The following is a 14,298-nucleotide window of genomic DNA, read 5'->3' on the forward strand; positions in this document are numbered from 1 at the left end:
TTTTCACTTAATGCTTTCTGGAGTTCGGTGGTTTTTCCAGGGACCTTTTTGCTATTACCCTCATCTTGACTGTCTCCTTCTGAAACTAGCAAATCTTTACATTTCTGACCCTGCTCTAGCCTGTCTTCTCCACTCTGCTTCTTCCCACTTCTATTTATGTTGTCCAAACCATAAGTGTTACCCTGAGGTATTTTCTTCACACTTACTTTCTCATAGTGACTAAGAAGCTTTTTTGCTAGCTCATGTTCTGCTAATGGAAAATTACCCTCTCCTCCAGAAAAAATTCCTGAGAGACCTAAATTTGCATTTAAATCACCAGCATTTCCTAACAATTCTGTACCTAAATGTTGATCATTCTGCACTGGTGATACTTGAAAATCGAATGGATAGGATTCAGAGACTTTTGCTGCACAGTGACTCACTGAAATATTTCCTGAAGAAACAGCCAAAATTTCTTGCTCTGTATTCTTGGCTTTATTTGAATTTAAATTTGATTTTTCTAGGATTTCATTTTCTATGGGGAAGTAATCTTTACCCAGAGGTGCTTTCTGCAGTTTGTCAGTATTCCTTTCAACATGGCAAACACCTGGGTTGCTCATAGACTGCAAATTTAACTTTGTTTTTTCACTTCCACTGTGCACTGCCAGTTCTCTGAAAGAGGATGCAACTTTGTCTAAAGATGTTGCATCCATTGCACCTGAAAGAGAATCACCTTTTTCACCACACATTTGAAACTCACTGTCTGCAGATTTTAAAGTATTATGGCTTTTGCTTTCTGTAAAGCAATGCTCTTCATGCTGGCACTGAAAATGAGCTCTCTGTGAAAAATGCTGTTTGTAAGGGCTGATACCCAGGGCCTGCTTTGCAGTTTTTGGAGTTACCTCAGCTTTCTTTGTTGTTAGCTCAAAATCAGTTTCTGATTGCATCTCACATTCTTCCTTTGTTGAAACATGATTCCCTGCCTTTCTTGAATTCTTTTTTCCTATGGTTTTGTGTATCATTTCCACTACAGGCAACTTCTTTGATTTCCCCTCTGTTTTCTGTCTCTCTCCATTAGCAACTTGCTCATTTAACATTTCACCAGGATTATTGTTCACACTCACACAGATTTTAGTTGAAACAAGACAATCTTTTCTGCCATTTTTTTCTTCTTTGCTTTGGTTACCAAAACCCATTAAACTCTCCTGCTCTGTATGCAGCTTACTGTCTCTGTTACCACTAATGCTACTTTCCTGACCACTGGAATTTAGAAGTTGTTTAAATGTTCTACCAGTTTTGATTTTATCATATCTGTCTAGAGTTATTTTTCTTCTGTTCATTTTCAGTTTGTTTTCTGTGTATTCAGGTTTACTGGAAGAGTTTTGGTTTTGCAAATATTCCACATCCATCATGCTTTCATTGTGTTTCTTTTCTTCTCTCAATTCAAGATCTTCATTACATCCCAAATGTTGAAAGACTTCAGCTGACTTCACAGGTTGCTGGAGTTGATTCTCTTCTGGTAAACTCTGAGCATGACAGCACATGGATTAAACTGAGATATGATGGAAAGTATCTTATTTATTCCTTATCCTCTGTTTTCTTAATGCCACTACTGAGAGGTAGGAAGAGAGATTGCATATAAGAAAGTCTTGGAACAATCACAGACTTCAGAGGTCTGTGAAGAATTTTTCTTCCCAGAAGAAAAAGCCTCATTCCTCTTTTGAAAAAGATTATTCTTTTTCTGATTTGCTACCCTAATTAAACAGAAAAAAACCCATTATATTATTTTGAGATTGGAAACTTGCTTAAATTATCTTCAAAGACGCTACCAAAGATTCATAAGGCTGACAGGGGGTAGAGGAGGAAGGAAGATGGGGGTACTTGATTGCAAAAAAAAGCAATCCTGGAGACTCAGAGCAGACTGAAACTTTAAACATTTTGAAGAATTCCACTTTTTCTTGAAGGACACGAAGTCTATCAATGTTCACAGATTTCTTGATCCTTTTTCTTTGGCTGACTTTTTATCCTTGATGCCATTATCATTATTAGTCATACTACATCCTCAGTTAAAATGGCAACTTATCAACAAACATTATGCATTTCCATCAGTTTGCTCCACCACTTGATGATGCCCAAAGATACATGCTGTTGTTAGTGTTGGTTCAGATGTATTCAATAGCAAGAAAAGCCAATAAAGACAAAATCAGCACCAGAATTATATAACATTCATTTAAGAACTGTTTTTTCATTAAAAATCATATTAAAATTTATACCCATAGAGTAGTGTTCTCCAATTTTATCTAATTTATACAGTTTATACTTAAACAATGTAGTCCTCAAAGAATGACTATATAATCTCTTTCTAAAAGACAGTTTTCAAAAAAAGTGAAAAATTTAGAAGGTTTGGGGTTTTTTTCTCAATTATTTGAAAGATTTGCTTTGCAGCAAATTTTTTGAGTAATTTGTCTGGCTAATTTCAATATCTACTCTTGCAAGATCCAACAATAAGAATAAATAAAATGCTGTTTGACCCCAAGGAATTAATACAGTGGAAAGGCAGAAGGAAAAGAAGTAACAGAACAGATCAAACTATTTCAGAAATTAATTAAGAGGGCATCTCCTCTCCCTGTTGAAAGAACTTCCTTGTAGGTTGTTAAGTGGACCAGAATGCATACTATGCAATACTAAAAATATGTATACATAGGGTATATACTGTGAGTTTGCCTTCATCTTAATGTCTGCTTTTATCCAGAAGATCAAGCCCTAGGGTATTAAAACTGAAAGTATTAGTATTTAAATTTAAACTACATCTCCATCAGAATTCAACAAATCATATATGATCTTTCTAGGTGGAAGAGCTGGCAAAATGTATGGATGGTACAGGATTTTGCTTATCTGAATGATAATAGTGCTAACACTGCTACATTCCTGCATAATGTGCACTACATAAGGAATTTTAGTTTTCCACATCTGCTGGTAACTCTGTGAATTATTCCAACAGGTATATTGCATTTTGTTTGCCTAGATGTTCTTTTTGCTTGGTTGGCTGCCAGAGAATGACCTACCTCTTCCTCTTCCAGTCTTTTCAAAGAATCACCTGCAAACTTAATGTACTGGGTCATCAAGGTCACTAAGGCAGTGTACCGGGTCCGTAAATCCATGAACTGTGGAGAAACAAAAGGGAGGGGTAGTGTCAGAGAGGTGAACACTCTCATTAAGCCTGAAAGAAGTGATAGACATTGTTCTAGAACCTGATTTTGATTTCAAAATCATGAGTGTGCAATCTAAAGTTCTAATTTCTATTCCAAAATTCAGTGCTGTCTACAAGGTGCGCTTGAACAAATATATTCTAAGGATCTATGAGCAGATCCACAAGAAGAAACAGAAGAGATTATTTTGTCTTGACATTCATTTGATTCTTCCCGCTGTAAGAAAAAGTTTTAAGAGGTGCAAGCCATGCTTGTCACTATTCCCATCTCTAACAGGTAGCAGAGAGATAGATTAATCTTTCTCACCCAAATGGGGCTGATTTACCTTAGAATTATCAAAGTGTCCAGATCTGGTAGGTTTTACTATGGTCAAGAGGTAGGTTTTACTATGGTCAAGATGAACTTCTTGCTTACTGTGATCAAGATCCAGACCAGAGGTAATTCTAAACAGTTTTACTGAAGCAATTTTACTGAGTTTACAGGTCTCATACAGCTTTTTATAATTTGGGTGACTTTTTTAATCAACTGCATTATACTGTCTTGCTACCGAAATGTAGCATAAGGAACAAGAGAATATTTTTTTATATCATGTATCTATAGAGAAAAAACCCAGTCTTTCTTGGGTTACCATATTTAATCATTAATAAATCCAAAACTGAACTCTTGTGTTTACTCTGTTTTAAGCAAAGACTCACATTTTCCTGTCATGAGAAACCCATTTACCTCTTGAATAATGAAGTCTGATGAACTTTGCATCCTTCGGCGCTTTACTGGAGATTTTTGTTGGGAGTCAACCATAGCTCTGTAGGTCATGGTCTGCAACTCATAGTCCTGTACAAGAGAAAATACACAAAATCATTGGCATTACACATGATACTGACACTAAAAAAATAGGATTATAAGTGTAATGTTATTGCTACCTTCACAGCAGCTGAGTATTGTTCTGAATACTTCTGGCATTCATCCATTTTGCTTTGTTTCATTTCAATCTCTGAAACCAGCATCTGTAAAATATGAATGTACATTTTCACCTTAAAAAGTTGGTTTTATTACTATTATAATTAACATTTCTACTTTATCTAACATTAGTAACATAAATAGATGGTTTGTTTACATCTACTTTGCCTAATATGCTCCTATCAATATGTGTACAAGTAATTATGCTCAAGCCTATGTCCTCAGCTTTATCAGATTTACGGTAAGAAGTAAAGTTACAGAAAGTAGTGAGAAAACCTGGCAGGTTAATAGTTGGTGAATGAACTTAAAACAAAATCAGGAATATATCATGTAATGCATATAATTTATTATCCTGTCTATTTATACTGCATTTTGTTCTTGCAGGAGACAGATGTTGAGTTTAGCTCTGCTTCCATGAAAATGTTTCCACATGTCCATAAATTAAAAAAAGCAGCACTGAATATGAAATTATGTGGTAAGCCAAGTCCAGAATTTTAAAGTTTTGATGTCCTTGCACACTTCAGGACCAACAATCTGGTCTGTAAAACAGTGACAACAGTCACTGGGTGATATATTTATGGTTGCACTATAAACACAAAATCATAAAATCTGGTGATTACTTGGAGCTTTACAGTAGGGGCTGATGGATATAAGCCCCTCATATTAATAAACAAGATTGAGATCACTGATACTGTAATTCTTTGGTTAGTGCTTAACACAGTGGTTTACCACAGAGACATCCCTTTCATACCTTATGTTGGTTCAGTTGCTTAGCCAATGCTTTGCTATTTTCAGGATGTATTTCTTGAATCTTCCGCTGAGTGTCTTCCACTTGTTGAATCCAAGTGTCCAAAGAATTGTAAGTATCTTTATAATACTTCAGAGATTTATTAATACCTTCCAAGTCACGCAACCTGATTTTAATTTTGAAGACAAATCAAAGAGGAGAAGATTAATATTAAAGACAAAAAATACAACACTATGACCAATACAGTTTTAAAGGCTTCAAATGCCTTAGCTCTGTTACAGTTTACTGTATAAACTGTGAAGTAACACTAATTAAACAGCAAATTCACTTCTCATACACTAGGGCTCTAAGATTGAGGAACTCTTTCATTTGTCATGAAGGACATCCAGGAGAAATCCTAGAACACAAATTCTAGAAGAATTCTATATAACCCTCATTAGCATGTTCAACTGCTTGAAACTCCAGAAGCAAGGAAACCCCAAGAAAGAGGGAGGGCTCTGCTATAGCAATCAGCTCTGCTACAAGAAGTGAGAGCATTTAAAATGTGCCCTGTGAATGGAGAAGGAGTGTGTGCCATGCTGAAGTCAGGTAATGGCTCACCATACTCTCCATGCCTCCCACAAAACAGCAGGACCTACACTAAAGCTAAAGACTGTAAATATGCTAATGTGCAAAAATAATTGATCATGTACATCTAATTTTAAATCAAGTTTTTGACCTGAAAAGAGAGTTCTGTGTATTTCTTTAAAGTCATTTCCATTCTGAGGGAGACACTGACAGTTTTTCTTTCATGATCCTTATACTGCTACTTGTTATCATGGTGTGATTTTGGTGGTTGTTCTGCACAGAGCCAGGAGTTAGACCTGATGATCCCAGTGGGTTCCTTCTAACTCAGGATATTCTATGATTCTGCTTGAAAGATCATATATATATGACCACTCAATACTGCAGAATAAACAGAACTAAACAACCTCTTACAGTTCAACTTGGAATAAATATTTTTAATTGCTCTAGTACTGTTCTTAAGATGCCAAAAGGAGATTGAAAAAGAGCAAGCAAAGAAAATTTTTTTGCTCAGGTTTGTACTTAAGCATGTTTTAAAGTTAATAACCATGAAAAAGAGATCATGATAACTGCAGCCAATATTTGTACATAAATTTTGTATAATTATAAGTGTCAAGCTGGTAGGAAAAAGCAGAGATATTTGCAGAAAGCAGCTTGTTTACAGCTCTGTACTGCAGTTACCACAATCTGTCCTATTTGCACCAGAAGCCACCACGTATTAGCAGTAATTTTTCAGCATATTCTGTTCAGGATACAGTCCTGAAAGGAGAGCATGTGCCTCATGCTTACTCTCTTGAAGAAATAAGAACATTTATTACTTAGAACACTAAGTACCTCATAAAACTACTGTTTAAACATTTAAATTATGTCACACTAACAACTGATGAAAAATCAGAGGTGGAACTTAAGCTAGCTATTCTGCAGTCAGCTTTAAATAAGTGACCTTTTTCCCATCTTCTAACTTCCAGCAATGTTAAACAGACACAACTAAACTAATAAATTACAAGTGCATAACTTCAATATTGCACTTGAATGTATATTCACTCCTTAGAAAAGGAGGACAAAAATGTGATAGCTTGTTGTATGAACTTTTACATCAACAGCACTATCTTCAGTGTTCTTTTTCAGGTCATCTAAAAGGACAAGCTAAAGTACATTTCAAAGGAGTTAAGTTCAGATGGCACAGTACAAAACTCCTGAATACTTTTTCCTGCAGCCTCTACAGTTCTGCTTCCTTTACATACAGGAAACAGGACTGTAGACACTTAAGGAAAAAGCATTTCCAGGAATGCCATGTATGGACATCTCCTTCAGAAATACAGCAGAAATACAGGTATAGGTGTGTTCTGCTGTATCTGCACACCTGTGTAGGCATGTGCACTTGAGCAACATTTTTCACCAAGTATCAACTTGATAGTAAAGGACTGAATTTAGAGCACTATCTCTACCGGATATTTAAAAATATAAAAGGCACTTCACCAAAAAGTTATTGCACCAAAAACTATCACAGAAGCCACGGGAAGTTAAGAACTTCCAGACTTAACAGTTGAGTAATTAAAAGCAAATTAACATTAATTCAATCATAACTGATGAATCAGCTCAGCAATTTAACCCATCAGAACTAGTTATGTGGAGAAACAGATGGTATTTCCATAGGACTGCCAGGCATTTCTGCAGGTTTGTTTCTTTTTTAAGAAAAAAGACAATTTATCTCCACTGTGTATCAGTAAGTAGTAAGTTTCTGTATCTTGTTCATCTTTTGGAGCTTAACAATCACACACATTTCCAGTGAAAAAGTAAGGCAATGTTGTCAACAGCACAATAAAGGTCCTCATCTCAGCACATCCCAAAAACAGTTCCGAAAACTATGCAGACCTGTTTTAACTTTTGTTTGATTGTTTTTCCTTAGAAATTAAGAAAGAAAGAAAAAAAAAAAAAAAACAAAACAAAATTGTACTGTTTACAAAACAGTAAAAACATGAACAGATTATAATAATAAGTCATACAAACCTATTTTCAATTTGAGAATGAACATTTTGCCACCTCTCAGCCAACTGATCAACTTTTTCTTTATGCCAGTCGAAGTCAAGATCACGTTCCTTGTGCATTTTAAACATCTGGTCACTGATCATCTTTGCCTTCTGCAGTTCATCCTCTAAGGCATGGAATGTTTGTCTTTTCTCATCTACTTCAGATCTCCATTGCTAGTAGGTGATTAAAAAAAAATTGCAAATAACTCCTAAATTATGACACTATTTTGTAATTTAATATTTTACACAACTATGCTGTATAAATAATTTTTTAAAATCTTCAATTAATAATTTAATATTAATTAAATAATTAATATTTTAATATTTCTGCTTGCTCAAATACTCAAGTGGCAACCAGAATGGGTCTGAAAGAATAAACTGCAGAATAATTCTAAGTAACAACAATCCCCACATCGCATAGTTCAAAACAGAGACATCAAATGAACCCACTCACCTCATAAACTACAGCTTTCAAAAAACAATTATTAGGCAGATGCCAATCATTCTATCTAGCAAAAAAGCATTACTCATAATTTGTAATATCAAAATGAGTTATATACAGCAAACAAAAAATGTTGAACTTCAATCTTTCTATTTCTCATAAACATAAATACATGTTTATGTTACCCTAAGTATTTGCTTCTGCAGAGCAAAGAAAATATCACTGCAGCATTAGCAAGTGCCACTTTTGTAAGTTCAGATACTTCAACATATTTTGCAATAGCAGGAACACGTTTTCAACCTAACCAAGTCCTAATGCTCCAAAACTGCTATTTTTTCTGAAATACCAATCCTAATACCACCTAAAACTAAATACATAAGCCAATGTTTGATACGCTATGGAGTGTAGCATAACAAAATCAGGTGCTACAAGACAGCTTTTGTCTTATTCTTTTTATTTGCCCATGAAAAGCAGCAGCCATCTCTTACCTTTAATGTACCCATCAGATTTTCAATATTGTTTTTGTCTGCCGTTACTGCTTCTTCTTCACACAGCTTAGTTTCATAGTGTTTTACTAATGATTCTGCTGTTTGGGTGTTCGTCAGCACCAAATTTATAGTTTTTAATCTGTAAAACAGACCCCCTGTTAACTGAACCATCAATACCAACACTCAACATATTTGTGTTTTTCAACTTTTTCATGTCACAGGGTACCCTTTTACGCAATGTTAAAATGTTAACTCCTTTTTCCTTGATCAATACTATTCATACTAATAGTTTTAATTTAAGAGAAAACTGTAACCTAAAACATGTGTGATGGAAGACAGCCTAGTACATACTTGTCTATGAAAATGGAAGACATGGAGTAAACTTGGTTCATGTTTTGTATAACAACATTGAGTTCAGAGCGCAGAGTAGGGACTGAAGGTGAGCCAGCAGCTTGACTGAAAAACTCTTCACATTTATCTGTGATGACTCCCAAGTCATCCTTTAGTCGATCCAGTTCTTTCTTCAGTTTCTGTAAAATGAAAGGTGTTGAGAGTGCTTTCATCCTACATAAACCTGATATATACTCTACATATCACTATGAGTACAGGTCTGCCCTCCTTTGCATCTTTGATGATGGCACTATTGAAAAAAATTGAAGAGAAATGTATTTGTAATAGGAAAACTAACAGAATTGCCATTGATTAGCATTTTTTGCTCACAAACACAAGCTAAATATTTGACTCCTCCTTTCAAGGTACACTTCAAACCTTCCTGGCTTACACTCGAAAGTTGGGATGTATTTGTTCTTTAAATAAAACTTTTCCTAGGTAAAACAGGATTCCTCAAAGGCTCACCTCCTGCTCTGAAATCCTAAGCACATTCTCATGCACATCATCCCTTTCCATTGGCGTCCGGATCTGCCGTATTAACCGCTCCTCACAGCTCTCCAGTCGTAGTCTGATATTTCTCACTTCAGAGATGTACAGATTGTAAATAGATTCTTCCTGCTCCTCTGTTGAAATAATTAAGGCACATATTAGCCAGCAAAGTCATCATGTCATTTTCATCATAACTTCTCACACTTTATAAAGTCACTGCTCTACAGGTCTTTTTGTGACTGGCCAAAATGACATCAGTTTCCATTGGAATTTTGGTTTTAAGGCAAATCTTTGGAAGGCTTAGTTATTTTTCATGTGTGATGAGACGATTTAATAAAAATAAAATTTATCTGTGATCATGCTGCACAGGCATTATATCTATGGCAACATTGCTAAATTCAGTGACTGATTCTTTTAATCAATAATATCAGAGACATAAATCCTCTTTCAGATACACAGGGCACCACATCTTTCCTGAAGTTAAGTGAACTTTACTAATGAAGTAATCAGCTTTGCACGACTGTATTTCTTTAAGTCATCAACTACTCGACAGTAAATCAGAAGAGCTATTTTAAGCTTTCTGTTCTCACTGTATTAATACAGTGTTAATTAGAGTTAAGAGAGCAGTAACTACAGGCATCCTGTGGAGCTAGGAAAATAGCTAGGATGTTTTTCTTGCCTTAACAGGGTGAAAAAAGTTCTAATTCTGTGCCCTAGTTTGGGACACCCTAGGACATTCTGTTATGAACTCAATAAAGTAATCAAGCTGTTTTTCCAGCATTCAAAAACAAGGAATGCAGAACTAAGCAGTGAACTGTAATGCATATAACAAATTCCTAAATGTAAAATTTTTTGTAGCATTCTGTATATTATATATTATATTCTGTATATTACATTATTATACTCTGTATATTCTGTAACACATCAATATTTTTACATAGCTTAATATATACAAAGCTTAAAAAAAAGATTTTTCTATCCAATGGAATTGCGCACATTGTTAAAATTACTTTTTTTCAAAAGAACACAGGCAATAACACCATGATAAAAGAGATTTCAAGATAAACAACAAAATCTCTCCCATAAGGGTATCTTTCTACTGTTCTAAGCTAAGTTTTACCTCTTTCTGCAGACTTGAGAAGCTCTTGATAGTATTGCTTGCAAACATTAACTTCCCTTTCCAGCTGTGCTGTATCAGAGCTTGTAAAGATTTTGGACTCCTGGCTGTCTTCCACAAAATCATCAAAGCGGGACTGTAAATTGCTTAGAACCTGCTGATGTTCACCTGGCAGCATTGTCTTTATCTGCAACAGATTATAGACCCAAAGCACAGTCAGCAATGGTGCATCACTCACACAGTTCCTGTGATGCTTTTTATCAAAAAGCAACACCGATCAATTACTAAGATGGTAAAGTAAAGAATTGAGGTTCTGAAAGCTCACTGCTCCCTAGCTGGAGTCCTCTTGACAGCTGATAATTTACACTCAGCAGCAAATCCTTTTGAATCTTTCACATCAGGAACGGCCTCTGTAAAGCCAACCCGACATCAGACTTCATTTCACCCACCTAACACCATGCAGCAACAAACATTAGCAAGGACCAGCAGGGACACTTCAAGAATTATCTCAGATTCCTCTTTCCAACAGTAACAGTGATAAATTGGGTAGGAAAGTGTCATTTTTGGTATTGTAAATATTCTTTGCAGGTTTGTGATCTCACACAGTTTTAGTTGTCCTATGGCTTCCCAGTAAATGGTTAAGAGCCCTTCCTAGTTATAACACTTACTGAGGCAACATTGCCAGCTCTAACAACTTCAATTTCATTTGTCAGGTAATGCCAGGACACCACACTCTTCATGTTTACATGTGACTCGTGCCAAAGGGCCAGAACATTCTGAAACTGTTGTTCAATCCTGAAACGAAACAAAAAAAATAAATCAAACTTCAGATCAGGGTAACACATAAAAACAGAAAAAGGAAAAAAAAATCAACAAAAAATGCAAGATATTCTTTTAACCCAAGCTTCATGTAAGTAGATTTAAATAGAAAATAGGTAGTTTTACTTTGTCCCTACCTGTTGGCTGTATCTATTGCTTCTTTGTTTGGTGGAGGAACTGTAAAGCACACAGATGGAACCATGGCCTCATTACCACTTGGGCTAATGACTTTCCATTTAGCACGATGGGAGTTGTTTGCTAATACACATTCATCATCTTTGTAAATAGTTATCTAGCATTAACAGAAAAGCAGAATAATTTGGTGAGCCAAGCATTACAAAATAATTGTACAAAGCACTTCTGCAAATCCCGTCAACAAACAAGCAGCAGAACAACAAAACCAATGTTCTAACCAAAGGATTTGCTCTTGTTTACTAGGGTGGAAGAAATTTACAGCCCAGCTTTCTCCAGGAACATGGCAATTAATGAAACTTTAGCTGAATTCTTACATCTGTAATTGGTTTGAGGAAATTTTAGTTTCTAACCTCAATTTGTCTATAGTCACAGATGGCTTTAATTGGAATGGATGTTTTGAGTACACAGTCAGGGTTCCTTGGCTTCAGCTGAATTATTGCCTTTGCTCTTCCCACAAGGCCTGCTACTGTGCTCTTGTACTGCAAGAGTTGTTCTTTTTCTTCCTAGAACAGTTAAGAAAAGAGTACGTCATAAGAGATGCCCAGAACACAGTACTGCCTCTTTGATCCTGTTATGCTTTTTTTTTTCCATTGACTCATTCTACTGTTTTCTAAAAGTAACATTTTACAAAAACAAAGTATCTTTCTGAAGCCACTGTCTTCCCACATCTAGTATTGTAAATATAAATAAATAAAACTCTGTTTTAAAGTTATGAAAAGTAGTCATTTATTTGTAAGTTCTGAAAAATCAGCATTTTTCCTTAACTTTAAACAAATAATCTTAACACATTTTATATGCCATTATAACCTACACATTTCTTGTTCCATTGTAATTCCTGTTAATAGGATCCTACCAAAGATCTTACCATGGACTCCTGGACAAGGTCTTCCAGCCTATGAAGACTGCTTGATCTATCACAACTGTATTTTCTGTATATGGTATCTTTTAAATTCTTCAAATATTCCATGGCTTCTTTGGCATCGCTGAAAAACTAGGATAAAATAATTATCTGGGTTATTTTTAAACAACCTAAAAAATACAGAATCAGCTACACTGAAGTTTTAAAGTGCTGTTTTTTAAAATAACCATTTCTCATCACTTGAAGTGACCACTGCACCAAACTCAGCTATTCATGATCTCATGTCTAAATGTACTCTTCAAAAAGGCACACATTGTTAAAACCAGTTATTCTTGGTATGAGCTCCATGCAAAATTTATTCTAAATTTAATCTACAGCTAATGACCATTCCTACAATGAAAAAAATTTTGCTTTCCTTGGAATTAAAAGTACTTTCATATAGAAAGCACAGACACAGCCTACAAACTAGAAACTAGCTGCAAAATCCAGGCAGCACAGCTGGGGCAAACTTTTTGTGCAGGAAGGGAAATGACTGCCACACCTGGCAGCTCTGCAAGGGAATCTGCACACCCAAACAAGGGTCCTGGTTATGCACAATTGGAAAGGGTAACCCATTCTTTCCCTTAAGCCCCATTTCTTAAATCCAGAATTCCAGTTTATTCCCCCTGACACAAGGAGCTCAAAACCAAAATACTCCTCTGTCTATCATGCTCATAGACAAGTAACTTCATCATTTGCTGAGTATGTGGATGGGTGACAATGAGATAATCAGATGGGTGTTTCATGGGATGTGTCTGGGTGTTCTCTGCTCTGCTTATTATCAATGCTGCACATTCCCTTTTGCTCTGAGTAGTCCTGGAATAGCCATCTAGAAGAGGTTCTGCCATGGCCATCACTAGCCACCCTCCACACTCATCATCCACAGAGCTCCACTGACAGCAGTAGTGCACGAGAGGGAGAGAACAAGGTTTCATTCTCAGAGCACCTACTTGCAGCTGCAGCACTGAAACAATCTCAGGCCAGATTTTCATCTGCTGTGAACTGACATAACTGCAGTGAAGAAACAGAGGTGTGGCAACACAGTGGAGCATGGCTTATCATCTACTGATTGTACAAGACAAATGCCAATTATACAAATACTGTGAAAGCTTTCAGTGGAACTTTTTGGCTATGAGCAAAACTTAAAATATTTCATATCCTGATTGATTTACTTTCTTACCTCAAAATATGCAGCATTTTCTCTCAAATGTTGTTCAACACAGTGACAGAGCTGAAGAATCCAGCTCCATTGTGTCTGCATTGCAGCTCTGTAGGCCTTTGAGGAAGGGAGATACATTTTACAAATGGAAATGAAAATTAAAACTTGCATATCTTTACAGAAACAAAAGTAATGCAGGAAACACAAACAGCTAAAACCAGATCACCTCACCCTGGAAAAACTAAGCTGCAGCAAGGAAAATTCCAATTAGATGTGAGAAAGAAACTCTGCCACTACAGCACAGTCAAACATAACAAAACTTGCTCAGCAGGACTGTGAAATCATTGAAATCATCCTCTGGCCTGGTCAGAATTTGGTCAAATTAATCCCTGAGAGCTTCCAGCAATAACTGGAATTCAACTCCTGAGGTTGCTCACCTACAGTTCTGTGCCTATTCACTCAATCGAATAGCTGCAGTCTTGCCTGGGCACACTGTGTATATGAAGTTAGCACTGAATGCACAGTTAATTAACACAGTTAAAGCCCGCCCAGGCCCGTGGGCCGAATCCGATTTTGGGCGGCAGCAGGAGCCGAGCTCGCCAGCAGGGGGCGCTCCTGCCCGCGGGAATCGCCCCCATCCCGGGGTTCGACTCCTGCCACCCCCTGCTCCAAACAGGTTTAACGTTGTCTTCCAGGAATTTCAAATTGATGCATTAATGCATAGGTTGTTCTGTAGAAAAGGATATTTTTTAAACGATATTTTTATAAACATCCCAATAGAGCATCACTGGGGACAGCACAACCTGCACAGTCA

General features: G+C 36.3%; 1 protein-coding gene across 5 annotated transcripts in view; it reads right to left on the reverse strand.

Moving 5' to 3' along the window:
• Window positions 1–14,298, reverse strand: part of LOC130251804 (dystonin-like) — a 285,947-nt gene that overhangs the window by 120,079 nt on the left and 151,570 nt on the right. For all 5 annotated transcript variants that reach the window (XM_056488729.1, XM_056488730.1, XM_056488733.1 and 2 more), the window contains 14 exons: window positions 13,506–13,601; window positions 12,293–12,418; window positions 11,778–11,930; window positions 11,370–11,524; window positions 11,082–11,208; window positions 10,417–10,600; window positions 9,273–9,430; window positions 8,769–8,947; window positions 8,418–8,556; window positions 7,468–7,661; window positions 4,897–5,059; window positions 4,109–4,192; window positions 3,912–4,019; window positions 3,045–3,143 (listed from right to left, as the gene is read on the reverse strand). In XM_056488729.1, coding sequence (XP_056344704.1) covers window positions 3,045–3,143; window positions 3,912–4,019; window positions 4,109–4,192; window positions 4,897–5,059; window positions 7,468–7,661; window positions 8,418–8,556; window positions 8,769–8,947; window positions 9,273–9,430; window positions 10,417–10,600; window positions 11,082–11,208; window positions 11,370–11,524; window positions 11,778–11,930; window positions 12,293–12,418; window positions 13,506–13,601 — 1,965 coding nt within the window. The remainder of the gene's footprint in view (window positions 1–3,044; window positions 3,144–3,911; window positions 4,020–4,108; window positions 4,193–4,896; window positions 5,060–7,467; window positions 7,662–8,417; window positions 8,557–8,768; window positions 8,948–9,272; window positions 9,431–10,416; window positions 10,601–11,081; window positions 11,209–11,369; window positions 11,525–11,777; window positions 11,931–12,292; window positions 12,419–13,505; window positions 13,602–14,298) is intronic.

Source organism: Oenanthe melanoleuca, chromosome 3 (genome assembly GCF_029582105.1).
Source record: "Oenanthe melanoleuca isolate GR-GAL-2019-014 chromosome 3, OMel1.0, whole genome shotgun sequence".
NCBI lineage: Eukaryota > Metazoa > Chordata > Aves > Passeriformes > Muscicapidae > Oenanthe > Oenanthe melanoleuca.